The sequence below is a fragment of the Myodes glareolus genome, chromosome 2 (genome assembly GCF_982192425.1).
Source record: "Myodes glareolus chromosome 2, mMyoGla1.1, whole genome shotgun sequence".
Classification (NCBI taxonomy): domain Eukaryota; kingdom Metazoa; phylum Chordata; class Mammalia; order Rodentia; family Cricetidae; genus Myodes; species Myodes glareolus.
This window is the reverse complement of record NC_142027.1, coordinates 89638213-89660672: the sequence shown is the minus strand read 5'-3', so window position 1 is coordinate 89660672 and position 22460 is coordinate 89638213. Positions and strand designations below refer to the sequence as shown.

The following is a 22460-nucleotide window of genomic DNA, read 5'->3' as shown; positions in this document are numbered from 1 at the left end:
TGCAAGCTAGCACCTTCCAAAAACATGTGAGAAATGGCAGAAGCAGCTGGCTCTCTGGACGGTCACCCAAGGTTCTTCTGCAATGTTGGGGCATACATCTTTGGCCTACAGGCCTAGCATATCTGACAGACTTTTCTACGAAGCAGGAATTTTGAAGGACTGTCCCTCCTTGTCTTGGCAAGGTTTTACAATGGATCTGGGTCCACTGTTTCTCTTGATTATATGTTTTTCATCCCTGGAATCAGGTGTGCCCAGGTAGTAAATCTTTAACTTCTCTATTCTTGGTGCAATCAGGGGGGCATAATAGGGTTTCCTGTGTGAGGAGTAAGCAGGGATATCATTCTATATGGTTCCAGAGTGGCAGAGAATTTTTCCAAAGAACCATTGGTTTAAAAGATTCTGCCATTGTATTATACATTTACAACCTTTACCAAAGCATGCACAACATTTCCCAAACAGAAAGGCATAAGAAAACTCCTAGAATGTAGTGAGAGTCATTAAAAGTGAAAATAAAAAGGTGGTTGGAGAATTGTGACCCACATATCAAAATGCTGGGACTTTGTTGAGCAGCAGCGATGCCATGTCGTCCACACCCACTGATGATGCAAAAGCACTGAATGTAGATAGACCTTTCAAAAATCTATGTAGAGCTACTAGAAACAGCCAGAAAGTATCTCCCATGGCCTGAAAGGCAATCCAAGGTAGAACTCTTTATAGTACAGTGTTGGTGCTGTGTTTATAAAGTGACAGCACACAGAAGATAGACAGTCTCACATACATCAAAAACACCTAGGAATATCAGCAAGTTCTCAGTGGATAAAACTATTGCCTATCAAATGGCTAAGTTTTATGTTAACTTTTTAATGTTAAAATAAGGACGACAAGATCTGTGGTCATTGGTGAGTTGTCGTTATTCAAGTGAATAATCCCCCATGCTCATACACAAAACAGTAATAAAACAGTGGACCACAAAAAGAAGGGAGGGGGATGAAGGTGTCTTGGGAAGAACAGGTTTGGCAGGAGTGAAAGGGAAAGAAGGAATAGGTATGAATACAGTCAGAAAGCTTGCATAACTTTGGAATTATAAGTAAATAAATAGAATATTAAGATGTATTTTCTTTCTACCATTACTTTTCTTTTGCACCAATGGTGGGCCTAAGAAATAACAAAAATTTAAGCATAAGCAACATTACAGTTTTTAGGCCATTGACTTTTGTACATTTTTTTATAGCTTGAGACTAGGGTGCTTCTGAATCTTGTTTGGAAAGGTCTAGCTATTTATTTTGAGGTAGAGTCTCACATGTCCTAGACTGGCCATTAAATTCTGTGCAGCTGAGGATGACCCCAAATCCCTAGTCCTTCAGCTTCTGCTTCACAGTCCTAAGGTTGCAGGGTTAGCCTGTAGATTGATTCTGGGTCCTCAAGCGTGCTGGTAGGCATTGTGCCACTGAACTGTATCCCCAGCTAGTTGCTGAATTTATTCAGACAACAGCTATGACAAGCCGGATGCCACCTGCGCTGCTAGGTCCTGTTCCGTGCTCCCCAGCATCCACACATGGGCTCTTTGCAGTTCTGCCCCAGTGTTTGCTTCCTGCTTGAGCAGTCTGTTGGCCAGGAGTGGGATTGGAGCATAGGGCCTGGTCAGTCATTTCTGCATAGACACTACCATAGCTTTGGCCTTCCACATTCCCAGAAACACCCAGGGACTTCTCCAGCCCTCAGCCCTACCCTTCTTTATAGGCTTTATGACTTATCAACTGTCCTCCCCGCTGTTATGCCTAGTCCTGTATCTGTTGCCCAATTCATGTGCCTTATAATGAGTTCATCTTATGCTTCTTTTGCTCTATTTTCGTGGGAGAGTTTTAAAGTTAGTCCTAATGGAAGCAAACCAGCCATGTGTCACATGGCTTTAATCCCAGACTTGAGAAGCAGAGACAGGCAGATCTCAGCCTGGTCTGCATAGTTCTAGGCCAGCCAAGGCAACTCAGTGAGACTGTATCTCAAAATAACAGCAAAAGGAGACAATGGGTGGATCCAGAGAGATTGAGGCAACCATAATGCTTGAGAGGAAGGTCTTTGTGCTGCCTCTTGTGCCTGCACTGAGATGCACTCTGTTGTTTTTGGACCAGCGCCGATATGGGCAGCCTTAGACGGGGCTCCAGAGAGTTAGAAACAACACAAAGCTCTCTTACTGAGATGTTCTGGGTTTTTCTTAGTTGACTACCAGTTCTTGCAGAGCTCTGGCTTGTCAGGATCCTGAAGCAATTGATTCTGACAGTCCTTACCAATTGCTATTGTGGAGAGATGGCATTTTGGAGTTTGTTACTATGCCATATGGTTCCCTTGAATGTTGGTTTTATATCCTATAACATTTGCCAAACTTAATTAGTAATGCTATTGATTTATCTGCAGATTTTTAAACATGTATACTCAGACCATTATGTCATCCCCCGGGTTAATATTTTTTTTCTTCCTTTCCATTTAGTTCACTGAAAACAACTAACATAAGGATACAGGGATGCTGATATTGATAAGCACTTGATTGACATGTGTGAGGCTCTGGCTTAGGTCCCAGTCACCATAGGAAAAGCAACATAGCGAGAAATTCTTATGAAAACATTTTATATGAATGTCGGGCAAATGACAGGCCACACTCCCAGGGCTCTTTTCACTGATCTTTTTCTCCCCCTAAGGCAAAAAAGCCTCATTTTATTGACCAGAAACTCAGTTGATTTCTTTCCCTCATGAAAAGCCTTGTCCTTTACAAGAACAGTTAAAAGGGATAAGAGAAAAAATACTGACTCTCCACTTTTCTCCTGCATGTGATTCTGTTGTTTCCCCTTTATGTTTAAGCCATGCTTGCCTGCAGTGCGCTGCCATGAATCTCTGGTTTATATTGGTGAACCCACAGACATTTTCAAGGCAGTAGGAGAGCTCAAAAACAGGTTTACAGTGATCCTGTCCACAGCTTGTTTAGAAATTGCTTTAGCACCTCATCTTTAGTAAGATAAGCCGTATCTTTGTCCTGATAGTACACTGGTGTGAACAGATTTGGGGGTAAACTCACTGACTCCTTGTAAACACACAGTTCTAACCACTAGGAGCTGAAAGATAAAGTTTTAACAGAAAGCAGCCATCTAGCTGGGAATATTCGGTGCCATTAGTAACTGTAAGTGTCATATACAAGAAGAGGAAAGATTCAGTCATCTGTCCTATCAGTTAAATGGATGTCATTTAAGAGCACCTACATTAATAAATCTGTATAACCATTCCACAAGAAGGAAACATTAGCCCAGTTTTATAAAGGAGACATGTTTACGTGTGGTCCTGCCTGCTACCAGATTACTGTGCCAGTGTCCAGGCCGACCTGGGCTATCCCAACTGTAATCATTCCACAGAACTCTGAGGATTTTCCTATCTGCATGTGCTTTGATCTCTGATTGGAAGGAGTGCACACACTGGAGATGCTGGTGTGTAGGGTTCTGCAGTAGGAGACTGGGGAGAAGGCATGCCTTTGTCTCATGGAATCATTACGTACTCTCTTTCTCTATTCTCGCTTTGCCTGCTTTTCTCCGTAGTCAGTTTGGGCTTCATCTGGATGCTCTCTTACCTTCGTGTCCTGGTCAGGTTCCCTTGGTCAGGTTAGCTCGCCTCTGAGAACCACCCCTCCAAGTTCTTGAGAAGTACATTGTGCTCCTGCCCACGAGCTTGGGTTCTGAGCCATCATCTAGTCTTACTCATCACAGATGTGTTTACCTTGCTTATTTCTTGTTCCTTCCTTCCTTTCAAGGCTCCAGCCTATGCCTTCAGCTCTCTCAACTTCCTGCTTATGACTCACTTTTGCTTAGTGATGCTTTTCTTTGCTAACAGGGCCATTCATCCTAAGTGAGTCAGCAGGTTTAACAAGCCTTGACGCAGCTCTGATGAGCCTCTCACACTGGATAGATCCATGTTCCTGATGAAAATGCGTCTACTGATCTGCTACATCAGAGGCGAATGTACCCCAGCGGAAGTTATCACCACTGCCACCACATCTCTTACCTCACAGTAGCCTCACAAGGTTGCCGGTTGATGAGTGTTTTCTAGAAGGCTCAATTCACTAGAAAAAGGACAGTAACTCTGAAGTGCATCGGTGGATTCGGGGAGTGGTAGCTTGTACCTCTAAACCTATCATCTGGGATGCTGAGGCAAGAATTTTTGCTGAGAATTCCAGGCTAGCCTGGGCCACAGAGCGAGCATCGTCACTGTCTCGAAAGTGTCATCGATGAAGAATTGGTACATGTCTCTTTTATATTTTTTTGATCTTCACATACTTTGCACTATATTCTGTGTTCATCCAAACTCAATTCTTACAGACCCCTTTGATAACCTCCTAGTAAAATGCTCTAATAAGTGGCCCAATCTTCCAGATTTAGAATTGAGTTTTGTTTGCTTGTTGTAGGGCAGCCTCCTCCTTTCCTGGTCCCTGTGGTCATTTCTCCACAGGCATGGTGTGTAGCATGAGGGCCAGCTTGTTGGGGTTTCTGTCCGGCCCAGTACCCCAATAAGCCAGCAAGTCCCAAGGAAAATCACACACAGGACTCCATAAGGTTATAAACTGATTGGCCCATTAGGTCAGGCTCCTTATTAGTCCTTGTAACTTATGTTACCCCATTATCCTTATCTATTTTAGCCACATGGGCTCAGTACCTTTCTCAGTGTGACAGCTTACATGTTGTCTCTTTGGTGGTCTGCGCAGGAATGGCGGAGAAACTTCCCTGCTTCCCAGAATTCTCCTGTTCTCATTGCATCACCTCTACTTCCTGTCTGGTTTTCCTGCCTATACTGTCTGTCTGGCCAATCAGCATTTTATTAAAATATGATTGACAAAATACAGACAATTCTCCCACATCAATGGTGGGTTATTGTCGTCAGTCACGTCCTCAGCTTATTCAGAACAAAACCTACCCAGGACCTGTGAATGTAGGATGTATTCCACCACCACCCACACCCACAGCTACTAATTTCATATTCTAGTTGGGATTACTATTGCTGTGATAAAACACCATGATCAACGAACTTGGGGAGGAAAAGGCTTATTTGGCTCACTTCCATATCACTGTTTATTGCTGAAGGAAGTTAAGACTAGGAATCAAATCGGGCAGGAACCTAGAGACAGGAGCTGATGTAGAGGCCATGGAGGGGTCTGCTTACCAGCTTGCTTCCTTCTAGCTTGTTCAGCCTGCTTTCTTATAGAACCCAGGACCACCAGCCCAGAGATGGCACCACCTACAATGTACTTGGTCCTCCACCATCAACCATTAAGAAAATGCCCTGCAAACTTGCCTACAGCTGTATCTTATGGAGGCTGTAGTAGTTTGGATGTAATTGGCTCCCATAAACTCAGGAGTGGCACTATTAGGAGGTGTTGCTTTGTTGGAGTAGATATGGCATGCTGCCATGCTCCCTGCCCTGATGATAGTGGACTAAGCCTCTAAACTGTAAGTGATCTTCTCAATTAAATGTTTTCCTTTATAAGAGTTGCCATAGTCAGAGCTAGAGAGATGTCTCAGCAGTTAAAAGCACTGGCTGCCCTTCCAGAGGACCTGGGTTCAGTTCCCAGCACCCGCATGGCAGTTCACAACTATCCAGTTCCAGGGAATCTGACACCTCCACACCAATGCACATAAAATGGATTTAAATAATTCTTTAAAAAATGAGAGTTGTAGTAGTCATAGTGTCTCTTTGCAACAATAGAAACTAACTAAAAGCCGGGCAGTGGTGGCACATACCTTTAATCCCTGCACTTGGGAGGCAGAGACAGGCAGATCTGTGAGTTCGAGGACAGCCTGGTCTACAAGAGCTAGTTCCAGGACAGGCTCCAAAGCTACAGAGAAACCCTGTCTTGAGAAACCAAAAATGGAAAAAAAGAAACTGTAACTAAGACAGAAGCATTTTCTTAATTGAAGTTTCCTCCCTTCAGATGACTCTAACTTGTGTCAAACTAACATAAAACTAGCTAGCAAAATGATAATAGCTGAGTGTGCCTTTAATCCCAGAACTCAGGAGGCAAAGGATGGTAGATATCTATAAGATCAAGGGTATCTTGGATTGCAAAGTGAGTTGTAGGCCGTCCAGGAGCACACAGTGAGACCCAGAAAGTCAAAATCAGCAGCAGCAGCAGCAGCAGCAGGTCACGATGGCACATATCCGTGATGGCAACGTTTGAGAGGCTAAGGCAGGAAAATCAAATTCAGAGCAAGACAAGACTACATAGTTGTAAGACAGATCAGGTACGGATTTAATAACTAGTATTGTACTTTGAACGCAACTAGAATTTCATTGTATGACTACAGTTCACAGAATTGACCACGAATGTTACCAAAAACGGCATCCTGTGTGTAACGTCTTTTAAACTGCTGCTTCTAGGTACATTAGCCTCCCTTCCTGTTCTGTCTTTCTTTCTTTCTTTCTTTCTTTCTTTCTTTCTTTCTTCTTTCTTTCTTTCTTTCTTTCTTCTTTCCTTCCTTCCTTCCTTCCTTTTTTGTTTTTTTTTTTTGTTGTTGTTGTTCATTTTTTGAGACAGGGTTTCTCTGTGTAGCCCTGACTGCCCTGGAACTCACTTTGTAGACCAGGCTGGCCTCAAACTCACAGAGATCTGCCTGCCTCTGCTTCCCAAGTGCTGGGATTAAAGGTGTTAACCACCACTACCTGCCCTTCCCGTTATTTCTAAGCCAACACGTGGGAATACATGAGCAAGGGCATCAGCAACTAGGTGTAATGAACACAAGGAGTTCATATGTCCTACCTCTGAAAACTTAGTAGCATAGAATACTGATTAGGGACCACAGGAGATTTACAAAGCATATTGGTAGGGGTGATGAGATGGCTTAGTGGGTAAGGTGCTTGGTGTATAATTACGAGGACCTGAGTTTGGGTCCCCTGCACCTGTATAAGGAAACAGAAAGCCAGACAGTGGTGTACCTATAACCCCAGTATTGGGGAGGCAGAGACAGGTGAATCTTGGGGGCTTACTGGACAACCAGTCCAGCCAAATCAGGGAGCTTTAGTCTAATGAGAGACCTTGTCCAAAAACTTGGGTGGTAAGTGATAGGACACCAAACACTGACCTCTGGCCTCTGAGCACTCACAGGCAAGTGCACCTGCACATACGCATACATGTATATACACACTATGTGTGTGTGTGTGTGAGAGAGAGAGAGAGAGAGAGAGAGAGAAAGAGAGAGAGAGAGAGAGAGAGAGAGAGAGAGAGAGAGAGAGAGAGGGGGCTACTTAACTAGCTCGTTGATCAGTGCCCAATCTGGAAACAGTTGCCTTTGTCTCATCATCTTTTTGCCCTTCCACTTTTCTCTTTGCTTATTTCCTTATTTTTCTATTGCTCTATCCTTGGTGTTTTCATCCCCCCTTCTCCTCTTCTCTTCTTCTCTGTTTATTTATTTATTTGGTTTGTTGAGACAGGGTTACTCTGTTTAGCCCTGACTGTCCTGGAATTTGTAGACCAAGCTGACCTCAAACTCAGAGATCCTCCTGCTTCTGTCTCCTGAGTGCTAGTATTAAAAGCGTGTGCCACCACCGCCTGACTTTGGTTAATTTATGTATGTATATTTCCAAATATATGAATTACATGTGTGCCTGCTGCCTTCAGAGGCCAGAAGAGGGCATTTGATCCGCTGAAATGGAGTTACAGTAGGTTATGAGGCATCATGTGGTGCTAGAAACCCAACCTGGATCCTCTGCGAGAGCAGTGCTCTTAACCAGCAAGCCTTCTCTCCAGTGCCCGCACCTATTTCTATTGCTCTCCTAGTTGGTTTTCTGGGCTTTCATCGGTACCTTGTGTCTGACTCTGCTCATTCACTGTGGAAGGGGGAAACGAGCCTTTATGTGACAAAGTAGAAAGCTGACTAGACCAATGAAAAGGACCAAATACTGTCCTTCGCATCGTCTTTCAGAAGTGTCACCCTCTGGACATGAGACACGGTGCCGTCTATAAAGTTTACAGTTGAGAACGATGCAGTTGAGTTACAGAAAAAAAAAATCACACACCCAAAAACCTGACACTGGTTGGAGTAAGCTTGCAGTTTTGTGTTGGGCTCCACTGATAACTGTTCTGAGATGAATGCAGCTCAGGGGCCACAGGGTGGATGTGCCCAGCACGTCAAGTATTGTCTTCACTTGTGCAGAACTATGTGCAGATGGATTTTTCTTTGTGTCACTCTCTCACAAAAAGTGACACAGAGACTTATTGTTAACTATGAAAGCTTGGCCTATATCTTAGGCTTGTCCTTTGTTTTTAAAAAGATTTATTTATTTATTATGAAGTGTCCTATATAGAGTTCTGCCTGTATGTTTGCCTGCAGGCCACAAGAGGGCATCGGATCTCCTTGTAGATGGTTGTGAACCACCATGTGGTTGCTGAGAATTGAACTCATAACCTCTGGAAGAGCAGTCAATGCTCTTAACCTCTGAGCCATCTCTCCAGCCCCCCCCACTACCTTTTATAATGTAAATTAACCCATTTATATTAATCTATATTTTGCCTCGTGGCTTTTTACCTCTCTTCCATCTTGCACTTCCTGTTTCTTCTCCATGTCCTCTGGCATATCTCCCTCACCTAGATTCATCTCCTCTCTCTCTCTCTCTCTCTCTCTCTCTCTCTCTCCCTCTCTCTCTCTCTCTGCCCAGAAGTACCCCCAACCTCTTCCTGCCTAGCTATTGACTTTATTAAACCAATCAGAAGTCACCTTGGCAAAGACACATCTTCACAGTGTACAAAAGGATTGCTCCACAACAGCTATGCACTGTTAGTGCGAGTGATGAGAATTCTATCTCTCTTGGGTGGGTGTCTCTCCAGTGTGTGTCATAGGATGGTTAGCATACTGGCCTCAGTGCCATGTATCGTCACACATTGCCAGTCACTGTGACCACCACAAACGCCTCCCCACAATTACAACACCTCACAAATTGATGGCATAACCTCTGGCTTAGGGTCACTACTAGCCAGACAATTCCAAATGCATCACCAAACCTGGACTCCGATGCTCATTAGTAAGTACTGCATAAAGTGTGATGGGGGCAGCTAAATTGTCAGTCTTTTTGTCTAAATAACCCAGTCATTAAAACCACTAAATGTCTGCCATACTGAGGCTATTCCACTGCTTATCTTTCAAGTCTAAAGCATTATAAAATGTCTCGTTATAAGAAAACTGCTGTTACGCTCTAAGCAGGATTATAATAAAATCATCAATTCCTTTAAAATGTAAAATATCACCAAATATGATATCTATTCTATACACACAGAATATTGTCTTCAATATAAATATTAGGTTTTCATAAAGTTGTTGGCTTATGCGATGAGCGTGTGCTAATATTTAGTGCGGCAGATTTTGAGATGTCGGTAGAAGTGACTATAAGGAATGCTGCGGCTGAAGTCTATAGGTCCTGAAGAACGAAGATTGGAAATACAAGGCCACAGCTAAACTTCTGAAGTTCACTGTCAGGACGGTGCTGGTTCAGGAGGAGAACATGGAAGGTGCATACGGGATCCTGGACAGCATCCTCAGCACTGATGGGCATACTGACGTCATGACGTGATGACACTACTGTAAGAAGCCTTGCCGCCACCGCCAGTGGGAGAACTTTGAGACATGCCAGAGAATCTACAACATGGAAATGACTTGAAAGACTAACTTCCTGATGCAAAAGAACTGGGCAGATCCATAGCCGGGTGCTAAGGCCTGTGGATAGAAGGCCCACATTAATTGTATGCCCAACTCTTTTCTTGATCCAACCACAATTTCTGTTACCCTTCTCTACAATAAACTCGATCATACGTGAATAAGAAAAACAAGTGGTTGTAAATCAGTACAAAGTATGCAGGCACACTTGAACTAAGTAGCTTTGCACAGTCATATTTTAGAGTTTGCTAATATTACATGAAAAAGTTATGCATTTTGTTTGTTCTTTATATTTCAGAGGAAGAGTTTTGAAGAAAAGTGGGTACAGGCCTGACAAACCCAAACAGAAGAGAAACAGAAAAGGAAAGAAAAGGAACACCAGTTTTAGTGAGAACTCACTTGCAACCTTAGGTCACCTTGCACCAGGAAGTCTTGGTCGATCTCAGAGTGAAGGGGAAGGTTCTGAAGAGACAGGGAGAGAACCAGGGCACCCCTTTACTGGCAGCCTACCGAATGAAGCAGATTATATAAATAGCAACGAAGAGCAAAGTTGGCAAGACATAAGGATCTCAAACAATTCCCAAAACGGTGTGTCTACGGTTGAGTTGGACCACACACCTAAGCACTGCTTCCCTGAGGAGGAGGAGGACCTGGTTCTAACCTTACCATCAGTACCAAGCGAAAGTTCTGCTTCTTGTCACACAAACACTCAGCATCTTTCTTGTGTGGGGAGATGTGACCGAGATGGCTGCTCGGTCATGAGGGTGGAAATGCATATGAACAATAGACATAAGTCAGCCTTAGACACACAGGACGTATTTGCTAAAACCCCATGTTCATTTACGCAGAAGACGGAGATGATGGATAAAAACCGCCTGGATGAGCACGGTGGGACCAGAACATCCGAGGAAGTTTTACAAAAGGAACAAGGAGTTAGAAGCAATTGCTGGGCTTTTTTTACAGCTAGTTTGTCTGATGAAGAATTACAGATAAGGTCCAAGAGTCAGCCATATTTTGGCAGTTGGCCCAAAGGACCTCATGAGTTCGTGTATGAACAGAGACCCAAGAAAAACAGATCTCAGAGACTGACCTGTCCTGAGAGTGAGGAACAACTTATTCAGTTGGTTTTCACCTCTGAAGGAGCAGCAGTCTCAGGAAACTGCCCAGAAATACCAATGGAGAAGCAACTTGGAGATCTGTCACCTAAAGCTGAAGTGGTAGATTTACCCAGAAACTCAGAAACAAATACCTTCAGCACCTGTGTCCCCCATCTGATCTCCCCGGAGCATCTCTTAGAATCAGCAAGGGGTACACAAGGGATGCAAAGGAGGATTTGCAGTTTGCCACCTGCCAACCCTGAAGCAAAGGAAAAATGTGACCTCCTGACAGAAAATCATGAGCTGAACACGTTTTGGGCCGAGGAAGATATTTCCAAAATGATCAATAAAGATGAGACAAAGCAAAAAATGATCACTGACTGTCATCTGCCGTGGTTTTATCTTGATGCCCTTCATGATTCTCTAAGTATTGTCCAGCAACCTTGTTCTTATCGCCTGTCATTTAACAGGGTCGGGTGTGCTGTGTATTTTTATAAAAATCCTGTCCCTTCGCTCCTGCTATATTACCTGTCTAGCTTTTGCATGCTATCTTTTAACAACGGAAGAGCACTTTTGACATTTAAATCTCAGAGAAGCATGGGTAGGACCCTAGCCGACGGAAGATTTATCCCCTCAGACGTTCTAAGTGGCCAGCCTGCTGCTCTTTGCTCTTTGAGGATTTCCCCTAATACTCAGTTTTTAAATGAGAAGCTGGATGAAGAGCTGAAGACACAGGAAGGCCGAGAGCCAGTGCGCCGCCTACCAGCTGAGGACAGCCGGGATTTAATACGCAGGAGTCATCAGTGCCATGGGCCATTGTCACAAGAGCTTGCCTTTCACCCAGTCAGACGTTTTGGATCTCCTGGAGTTCCCATAGGTAACTCGTTTTTATTCATGAAAAATTAAAATCCAAGCCCAGCATAGTGGTGCACACCTTTAATCCCAGCACTCAGGAGGCAGAAGCAGGCGGGTCTCTGAGTTTGAGGTCAACCTGTCTACAAAGAGAATTCCAAGAAAGCCAGGTCTGTTATACAGAGAAATCCTGCCCCCCCCAAAGGCAAAAAGAAAACAAAGAGCTAAAAGTCCAATTTAAAATACATAAATACTTTGTGTCGTGGGCTCTCTCCTGTGTTAGTGACATCATGTCGTATTGATCTTATGAATCACTGCAGCAGTGAAAGTGAAAACCCATAGTGAACAATGCTCGACCTATCAGGCTGCCATCCCTTGTCTGCATGCAGTCTTTGTAAATGTCTGAGTTTCCCTGCTGCAGAGAGGGCACCGCAGTTAAAAGCACTGGCTGCTCTTGCCGTGGACCCAGGTTTGGTTCCCAACATCCATGTGACTCACAGCCGTCTACAACTCCAGTTCCAAGGGAGCTGATGCCCTCTTCTGGCCTCCGTGAGTACCAGGCATAGACGTAATATACACGCACATGTTTTTGTTGTTGTTTGTTTAGTTTATGTGTATGAGTGTTTTGCCTGCATGTATGTCTGTGCACCATGTGCGTGCCTGGTTTCCACAGAGGCCAGAAGAGGACATCAGATTTCTGGGACTGGAGTTACATACAGCTGTGAGCTGTCATGTGGGTACTGGGAATTGAACCTGGGTCCTCTTAACCACCAAGCTGTCTCTCCAGCCCCCTCACACACATATTTAAAAATGTCTGTCTGTCTTTCTACGTTGTACATGTCCCTTCTTTGCCATGTGACTGTCAGTCCTGGGACTCAGATATGACACCGAGAATGACGGAACGGTAAAGATAAAGGGACGCAAGCCTGCCAAAATCGTTGACTTTGTTAAAGTTTGTCTGAGAAGGTTCTAGAGTGATCTGAAGAGAGGTTTGCCGTTAATTATTACTTCATTGAGTACAGAGCTCTAAGAAGTCGGGAAGCCGGTGTTCTGTTCCCCGCGGGTCTCCTGGGGCTTCCTGAGGAACTTAGCAGGGGCTCTCGGCCTGTGCTGTCTCAGTGCCTATCCACCCCTTTCCTGCTTCCCTTAGGTTCCCCATGCTCTAGACGGTCTCTGTCTCAGAAGCTCAGGCCCAGAATTGAATAGATCCCACAGCAAACCAAGTATAACTCTTGGTCTTCTGACCACATACTTATGATCTCTGAATTAGTACATCTAACTACTTGATGCCCTTGGCCGTGCTCCTAGATGTCCAACAAGACACCTGCCCAAACTTTAAAATAAAACACAATTGTTTATTATTATTATTATTATTAATTTTAACTTTTGATAATTGATGTTTGAGACAGGAATCTTGGTCTAAGGTCTACTCTGAAATCATAAGCAAAATGTGTGTGTCATTCTGTATCCCTTTTCTGAGAGAAGCTCTATAGATGTTATTAGCGTATCAAAGGGGTCCCTAACTAAAAACTCTTGGTAACTCTTGCCTCAGATCAGCATGTTAGTGAAAAGATCCTAAACTTCTTCCTCTCTTAAACACACAGTGTCATCTTCATCATCAAAACAATCAAGTATCCATTAATTAAACCTCCGGAATTTTCAAAGAAACTATCTTATTCATCAATAGCTTGCCTTGTTTGTAAATGAGGAGAGAAGAATAATACAAATTAAATCACGGCAAGTAGATAATATAAAGTCAGGATTATGAATAGTCCATGAGGGAAGGTTTTTTATTATTATGTATAAACATGCCAGAAGAGGGCATCATTACAGATGGTTGTGACCCTCCATGTGACCCTGAAAATTGAACGCAGGGCCTCTGAAAGTACTCTCTTTTAGCACTGCTAAACTTCACCCACAGGGGCTGGAGAGATGGCTCAGAGGTTAAGAGTACTTGCCAGGCAGTGGTGGTGCACACCTTTAATCCCAGCACTTGGGAGGGGGAGGCAGAGGCAGGCAGATCTCTGAGTTCAAGGCCAGCAGGGTCCGCAAGAGCTAGTTCTAGGACAGGCTTCAAAGCTACAGTGAAACCCTGTCTCGAAAAACAAAACAAAACAAAACAAAAACGAGTTCTGGCTGCTCTTCCAGAGAACCCAAGTTCAATTCCCAGTACCTGCATGGCAGCTCAAAACCACCTGTAATTCCAGTTTTAGGGGATCTGACACCTTCACAGAGACATATATACAGGCAAAACACAGGTGCACATGAAATAAAGTATTATAAATAAAAAGAAAAGGAAAGAATGGGATTCTGGATCTGTTTGTTCCTTCAATATAAAAATTAATTACACCCGTGCACTTGGGAGGCAGAGGCAGTGGATCTCTGAGTTTGAGGCCAGCCCACTCTACATAGAGAGTTCCAGGTCAGTCAGGGCGCAGTAGAAGTTCTGTCTCTAAAAAGAGAAAAGAAAGAGAAGGTGAATCACAGGCAGTTCGAGGAGCAGGACTGTGCAGGAAGAGAAGGACAGACCTTTCTGTTTAGAAATGCCGTGCTCAAAAAGGGAAAGTGGAATCAAGAGTAGGCTGTGAGGCCACTTTTTTGGCTAGATTGGACAGAGGCTTGGTGTCTGGGGCTCACATGAGTCGTAGCATTGGGATCTATGAGATGCAGGATTGTGTGATGGCTACGTGGAAACAAAGTGTGACGATAGGGCTGTGTGAATACAGGACAGATCCCGCTCGTGGTTTAGTAAGACCAGTGGGTGTTACAGTTGTGTTAATGTTTGGAGTTCTTTATGAACTTATTTATTTACTTTGGCTTTTTGAGACTGTGTAGCCCCGGCTGTCCTGGAACTCACTCTGTGGAGTGGCCTCAAACTCACAGAGATCTGCCTGCCTCTGCCTCCCAAGTGATGGGATTAAAGGCATGTGCCACCACTGCCTGCCTGTTTATGAGCTTCTTAAATGTGCAGAATATTCTTTAGACACTTACATGTGGAAGGAGCAATTTGCAGGAGACTGAATATACTCTATAGTTATAATGTTTTGTATGTATCACAGGAAAGCAAGACTAAGTTTTGTGCCTGTGACACTTTCAGCTGTGTGTGTGTGTGTGTGTGTGTGTGTGTGTGTGTTGATATGTATAGACTTGCGGGAAATCTGGGCTGATGGCGTTTATAGACAAACAATGAGGATTTTCAATGCGTCTGAATACTGTTCACTACTTGAGGTCTGAAACAAAATCCTACTTAACCATCTCTGAGAAACCTTCAAAATTAGACTCTAAACACAGATGGCAGGTTTGCAGCATTTTATCTTCATAGAGGCTCTGACTTTGGGATGAGTTTTGTCCTCTGTCTTCTCTCGCCCACAGAATCCTTGTTACCTGCTGACCATGTGATGCCCTTTGACTGGAAGATGCTCAAGATGATGCCTTTGCCATGGAAGATGCCACTAGAGGTATATGTTTAGGTTTAGAGATTTATTTTCAAAGTAGTTAATTCTGTTATTTTTAACTATGTGTATGTGCACATGTATGTGAGTGCCTACAGAGACTGGAGGTGTCAGATCTCCCTGGAGTTGGGGTTGTAGGCAAATGTGAACTGCCTGAAGTGGGTGCTGAGAACCAAACTCGGGGACCTGCAAGGGCCGTGTGTGTCCATAACTGCTGCTCCATCTCTCCCACCCCTAGGTAATATTTCTGTAGAAATAAATTGGGAGGATTGCTTCATGAAAATTAGAGAAAGAGCAGGGCGGTGGTGGCACACGCCTTTAACTCTCGGAAGTCAGAGGAGGTCTATCTTGGTGAGTTTGAGGCCACCCTGGTCTACAGAGCAAGTTTCAGGGCAGTCAAAGCTACACAGGAAAACTCTGTCTTAGAAAAAAAAACAAAACAAAAAAAAAGGAAAGAAAAAAATATAAAACGAATATGTATATGTACATGCACACTTTATTTCAATTAGTCCTAAGAGAAACACATTTACTTCTCAAAGTATATTGAAGGCTGTACATTCTGAAGTGGCCATTTCAGAAGAGTCTATCATTCATTACATATATTCTGTGTTCAGTCCTAAGTTAGGTTAGATTTGTGTTTGATTGATTTAAGGCATCTTATCAATGGTGTGGTCTTTTGGTCCTCAGTGGGAAAACATCCCTGTTCTTAGGACTGCTCACGTTATGCAGGGAGCTGATGGAGAACTCAGACTGTTACTCAGTAGACTCGAAGAGTGGTACATAGCTGTTTTGCTTTGTTTTTATGGTTGGTTGATTTTGTTTTTTGTTTGTGTTTGTTTGGTTTTAGTTTTTAAAGACGGAGTTTCCCTGTGTAACAGCCCTGGCTGTCCTGAAACTCAGTCTGTAGACCAGGCTGGCCATGAACTCAGAGATCTGCCTGCCTCTGCCTCCTGAGTGCTGGGATTTAAGGCATGCACCATCCCCCGCTGTCTTTTTATTTTTTTAATTAATTAATAGTGATGTAGGAAAACTAGAAGTACCCCAGGAACATTTTGAAATTAACAGTAAAGATTAAGTTTAATAATAAAATGTAGAGCTGTTGCTTAAGGGTGACAGTTATTTCTTATGAGCACATTTGTTTTATGTCTCAAACCAATCATACCTTTTCATAAGCTACTTTTTTGTTTTGGAGATGAGGCCTTGCTCTGTAGACCTGTCTAACCTCAAATATTAACAATATTCCTGCCGAATCTCTCTCGTGTGCTGGGGTCATGTTACGGCACCACCCTCTGCTCATCGATATAAGCTTAATTCTCTCCTTAGCCCTGGGGGAGGCCGTGTTTCCATTCGTGCACACACAGAGCGCAGTGCTTAACATGCTCAGACTGGCACTGTGCTTGTCATGTTGCTTTCAACGTCTGAGGAATGCCTGCACATGAGAATTAATCATTACTTATGTATCTCAATTATCATTTCTAGAAAAGGCAGACGCCTCTTGGTAAAAATGAAAATCCCTCGAGCTGTAAGCACTTCTCATCGCAGAGACCTCAATATGGCCAGAAGGAAATGAGTGTTGACATCGCCTGGTTGTAATAGCGCAGATGTATTGCAGTTGAAGAGTCGTTGCCATGGCAACCGTGTCTGTGCCATTGCATGTTCAATGCTTCTCTTCAGTCGCACGTCTTTCTGTGAACTACAACAAAGCTTGGGTTGTTGCTCCCAAGATTTATTCCCCATTTCATTACTTAGAACGCGTTTCAGAGCATTCTGGCGACACAGTGTGTGCGAGATCCCCCACACACCACGGATGTGTGACCAGAGCTAGGAATTAGGACTGTAGGTTATGTATAAATATTGTATATTAGCAGATGCTCCAAGGAAAGAGTTAGCCTGGATAGAACTTGTGTCATATGCTAGACTTGACATCGAGAGTGATATTAAAACAAATATATCACACTTTCCCCGGAATCTGACATTATGAAGTAAATACATCTGCTGGGATTGTCAGTGTGTACATGTCTGCGCTTGATAAGAAAGGAATGCACATGTGTTTTGGCATGTTTTCTCTTTTCGAAAATTTTAACTCATTTATAAGCATAATTTGTGTTTGACTGTCAGTGAAAAATATGTGTATACTCAGTAGAAATGTTTTCCTCTTTCCCTGCTTCTGCTGGAAGACAGCAGTGGGTCCTCAGGAGGGGTGTGGAGACCCGGAGAGACATCTAGAATAAGATCCGTGTGCTAAGAGAGTGTGGGAGCTCTGGAGAAAGGATGAAAACTTGCAGTTTGTTCCCCAGTGTAGTCATATTAGACATTGCTCCTGATGTTAAAGGGAAAGCAGCAAGCCTCTTGCAACCCTGCGGTTTATGTGACAGAGTTGCAGTTAGGGGATGTTTCCCTAACTCTGTGAGGTGGCCCTCGCATGACACAGGAGGTACTGTCCAGGTAACGTGCAGTGAACTTGGCTTTGTGGCCCATCTGCGAGTCTCTTCTCCATGCTGCATGTGACTGTTTTGTGACAAGGACATGCTTTTCCTTTTGGTTCTGAAGTCACTCCTCCACCCCGCTCTGGCTGCGCTCCAGTCTCACCTGAGCATGTCCCAGGTCTGTAGCAGCGCGCGTAACTGCAGTTACATGAGAAAGAGCCTTCCGGTTTGGTTTGTCATAATGTAGTGACAAACAGGTTTTAAAGGGCAGATAGAAATGTAGGAAGAGGCGGCTATAAGGAGAACCGGCTGGGCTGTAGAGGTCCCCAGGCTGTCTCTGCCTACTTCACAAGGCTCTGTGCTAGTTGCCATGTGTTGATAGTTGCAGTCCTTTGGAGAAGCTGAGACCGAGAATGTGTTCTGGTGTCCCTGTCCTGGGGCTGCTGCCTGCTATGTGACCTGAAAAGAATTAATCTCCTCACAGCCTCAGGTTTTTTTTTTTTTCTAAGTGTAAAAGTAAGTTAACAGTATCACTTTCTAGTGGAGATTTTAAATGGGGATTAAATGAAATAAGTGTGCCAAGTCCTTAGGATAGTACCTGAGAAGGAGTGGTCTCTTAACACGGGTTCATTTCCATTCTTTCAACACCTCCTTGGGCAAAGCCCTCTGGCAGAATAGAACTCATGTGATCTTGGGAGAGGAAAATATTGAGCCAGGAAACTTGCTTAACCATTTGCATAAATTCTTGTAATGATCATTAATAACTTTTGTGCTGTAAAGAGCTGTACCTCAGGGAGTGAGAACAGGAAGTAGCTGAGATGGGCAGAACCAGGGAGAGTGAGCGAAAGGGACAACACAGGTCCTAGATGTTAGAAGAGTGACCAGGGTAGCAAAGAGGAGCTGGGGACAGACTCCTTCCTGCGGCATCATGTCTGCACGGGTGTGCGCTCGTATGCAGGGGAGCTCTCCGCTTCCTGCCCTGCTGCTGGTGGTCCTGACCACCGAGAAAAGCCCGGGTGCCCAGTGCTGACCCTCAGAGGTCCTTCCAGCGTGCGCCCGTTGGCCACCAGCCCTGGCATGGATAATCACTCCAGTCGTTGCTCTTGATAAGTTGTGTCAATAATGAAAGACAATTTGCAAGCAGTAAGAGTTTGAACACTGCCCTGCCCAATGCCAAGACCTTTGTCACAGCTTCATTTTGCAGAGGAAAATGAGGCACAGAAAGTTCTTTAATTACTCCAAGATTTGGATGACAGCATGTATGCAAATATTGGACTGTGGCCACAACTCTAGAATTATGAAATCCCAAAAGGTTCCAAAATTCAAATGTCATTTTGTTTATCCAATCTTTAAAAATGGTGACACATACAATAAAATAATTACCTTAGCCGTTCCTTTAAAAAATGTTTATTTTATTTTATGTGTGTGTGCATGAGTGTATACACGTGCATAAAGGAGCTCGTGGGAGCCTGAAGAGGCGTCGGATCCCTTGAACTGGAGTTGCAGAGAGTTGTGATCCCTTGCAACAGCAGTAAATGCTCTAAACCTCTGACCCTTCTCCATGGCCCCACCCTCGCCATGCTTAAGTGCGTGTTAGTTTACACATACTGCACCCACTGTCATGGCCACCACCTCTGTCAGTTTGTGAGCCCTCAACGTCCTCATCCAGCCATAGCTTCCTGTCCTGGCCTTCACCCCAGCGTCCACTTTCTGTTTTTGAGTTACGTGTTACATTAAAATTAACTTGTCAGTAAGTCTGACCTAAACTGACAGGGTTTCTCTGTAGCTTTGGAGCCTGTCCTGGAACTAGCTCTTGTAGACCAGGCTGGCCTTGAAATCACAGAGATCTGCACGCCTCTGAATCCCAAGTGCTGGGATTAAAGGTGTGCACCACCACCTAATGTTTGTTCTTATACTGTATTAGTTCACCCAACAAATAAACAGTTTATGAGTTCTCAGACTATCTGGACCTCCAGGAATTTGCTTAGAGATCATGGGACCTATCATGTAACTAGAGGTTACTTTTAGTATTTTATTCTTTTTTGATTTAGTTGTACTTAATTTTTGAAGAAATGTGGTTGTCCACTTCCTCATCCTCACTATCCAACATGCAGACATTTGCTTAATAACTCTCTAGATGCAGTGTGTGTGTGTGTGTGTGTGTGTGTGTGTGTGTGTGTGTGTGTGTGTTCTGTTGCTGGAGAGTCTCAGGGCCTGCTGTGCACAGCCCTCAGAGCCTGGGGGAGCGAAGAGGGGAGGACTCAGGGCCTTCTGTGCACAGCCACACCTTCAGCCTTCAGCTCTATTTCTTGACTGGACTTTGAAGCAGTCTAAGCTCCACCCACACCCCAAACCTTCCAGTACCTGGATATTGGGGTTATGTTGGATGAACTGTGATTTTTGGCTCTCTCTAACTTAGGACACTTTTGATCAGATCAATCTGCATTTGACCTTTGCTGCCTAGTTTCTAGACTCCTGTTGCTATGAGCCCTTCCCAGCTTCTGTTTAAAGTGACTACAGCAACAAAACAACCAGAGCCCCGGGGACACCCTAGAGCAGCTTCCTTCGCACCTCAATGAGGTTTCAAGGAAGAAGGAAGTTAAACCCTGCCTTCAAGCTGCCATCTTTGGTGGATGCTGGTCAGTTTCTCAGAGTAGCTCAGGCCTCCTCAGTGTTGGCCTGTGCGGTTTGGAGTGTACGGTACCAGACTGGAGCCAGAGTTGGTGCCCTCTGTTTGTACTCTGAATTCCCCAAAGGCCAAGAAAACCAAAAGTTGCCCATACCCGGCCGGGACCCAGGATCCTGGCAGCACAGATCTGCCCCCGTCTGTCCTTGTTCCCTTCCCGCAGTCTTGTTTTGGAGACAGACTTTCATTAAGTTCCCTAGGCAGTCATTGAACTCTCAGTGCTCCGTCTCAGCCTCCCGACTAGCTACGACTAAATGTGCTTAATTTAATTGAAACTAGCCCTGTGGTCCCCAAGCCTCCCCCTGCCTCCTACAGCTTCCCTCAGTCATCTAGAAGAGGGATGAGGGAAGAGCCAGAAGGGAGGCAGAGTTAGAAGGAGGGCCAGCCAACCAGCCAGGGAGGAGATAGGCATCTGGAAAATTCTTTCTTTGTTTACAGCAAAACATTTGTGGCTTTCTAGTGAACGTGTTAGCAGCCACTCCACTATAGCTGTGTCTCTAAGGAAAGTACTGGGAATATTTAGCAGCTAGCATGGTGGGGGCAGCTACCAGTTTGGACCATCTTTATGGTTTAATAATGCTTACCGGCCACTGGCCGCAAGCCGTATGCTGGGTTCTGGAATGCTGTAGCTCTCAATACCTTTCCCCACACTTATCCCGTCTAACTTGCAGAAAGAAGCTTTAGCATAATGGCTAAGGACTACTCCCCTCCGTGGGTATCTTGTGCAGTCACACCAAGTGTCCTTGTGCCTCTGGCAGACAGCGGGTGCTACGAAAATAGAAGATGCAGTTCTTAGTTCTGGGGAGGTGTCTGGCTGCAAGAGAATAAGATACGGTGCTAGGGGTGTGCTCAATAGTGAGGGCATGCTGGACACGCCGTGGTACTGAATCTGGGCCCTGGAACCTCCTAAGTTTACAAAAGAGTGAGTAGGGGTGGGGCCAGGTAGGATACCCACAGCGGGCTCCTGCAGAGGGCTTGTCTGCCCGGTTTCTCTTTTGCACTGTACTTCTTGTTTTTCCACATCATTTTTTGTCCATTTGGGTTTATTGTTGTTTTTGTTTTGTTTGTTTGTCTTGTTTTTTGAGACAGGGTAGCCTTGGCTGTCCTGAAACTCACTCTGTAGACCAGGCTAGCCTTGAACTCAGAGAGATTCACCAGGCTCTGCCTCCTGAGTACTAGGGTTAAAGGCCTGTGCCACCATGCCTGGCTTGTATTTTTCGATCTTCGTGTGTGTGTGTGTGTGTGTGTGTGTGTGTGTGTGTGTGTGTGTCACACATTTGGGTGTCCACGGAGGCCAGAAGGGCCTTAGATCCTGTTGCTAAAGTTCCTTCACTAGGGGAGACACCAGCAACATCTATTCCTCCTTTTAAGACCCTAACAACAAACTGAGCCACCACTCCGCCAATGCCCACTCTGGAGATCCAGGGAGTTCACTGGTCTCTCTCACAGGGCAGAGATGAGTGGTTCCCTGCTGGGTGTGAGAGCTGCCTTCCCTAGAAGACCACACCAGAAAGTCTTCACCCAGCAGGGCTGAGGGCTCTCCCACAGCTGAACAGAGGGAGCCCCCTCACTAGTCTTCCAGGCCTGTGTCCTCCAGCCCCTCCCCAGGGTTGCATGTTGTCAGGACAGGGTTGCTTACAGCAGGTAGTAGGAAGATGAATACACAGGTGAGGGATCACAACTCTCCCCACCCCTCTAATAGGAGATGTAAGTCACCAACAAGTCCAGTTGCTGCTCTTACCCCTTGGGCCATCTCTCCATCCCCCCTCCCCGTGTGTGTGTGTGTGTGTGTGTGTGTGTGTGTGTGTGTGCGCAGGTGCATGCCTGTAGAACACCAGGTGTCTTCCTTGTGCTCTCTGCCTTACTCCATTAAGACAGGCTCTCTCACTGAAGCTGTAGCTGTAGCTGCTGGGCTAATTGAGCAATGAGTTCTCCTCTTAACACCAGGGTTTCAGCGTGTGCAGCCATGCCCTTCTTTTTTTCATGGGGACTGGGGATTTGAACTCATGTCTTCATGCTTGCCCATTAATCATTCTTGCCCATTGAGTCATCTCCTCAGCTCTCATTTTTTGGAGGGGGGGGGATTGGTTTTTCGAGACAGGGTTCCTCTGTGTAACTTTGGAGCCTGTTCTGGAACCTACTCTGTAGACCAAGCTGGCCTTGAACTCACAGAGATGCCCCTGCCTCTGTCTCCCGAGTGCTGGAAATAAAGGCGTGCGCCTGGCTTCAATGTGTTTTAGTCCTGGTTTGTTCTATCCCCACACTCTATGGCC

At 44.8% G+C, this 22460-nt stretch overlaps 1 protein-coding gene and 1 pseudogene across 5 annotated transcripts in view; both read left to right on the top strand.

Moving 5' to 3' along the window:
- Window positions 1–22460, top strand: part of LOC125390276 (NEDD4-binding protein 2-like 2) — a 91683-nt gene that overhangs the window by 51515 nt on the left and 17708 nt on the right. For 4 of the 5 annotated variants that reach the window (XM_048419213.3, XM_085685238.2, XM_085685239.2 and 1 more), the window contains 3 exons: window positions 9973–11648; window positions 14996–15081; window positions 16555–22417. In XM_048419213.3, coding sequence (XP_048275170.3) covers window positions 9973–11648; window positions 14996–15081; window positions 16555–16668 — 1876 coding nt within the window. In that variant the 3' untranslated portion in view covers window positions 16669–22417. Of the gene's footprint in view, window positions 1–9972; window positions 11649–14995; window positions 15082–16554; window positions 22418–22460 lie in introns of those variants that run through there. The other variant, XM_085685237.2, reaches the window with a different exon arrangement.
- Window positions 6195–9953, top strand: LOC125390375 (small ribosomal subunit protein bS21m pseudogene; annotated as a pseudogene).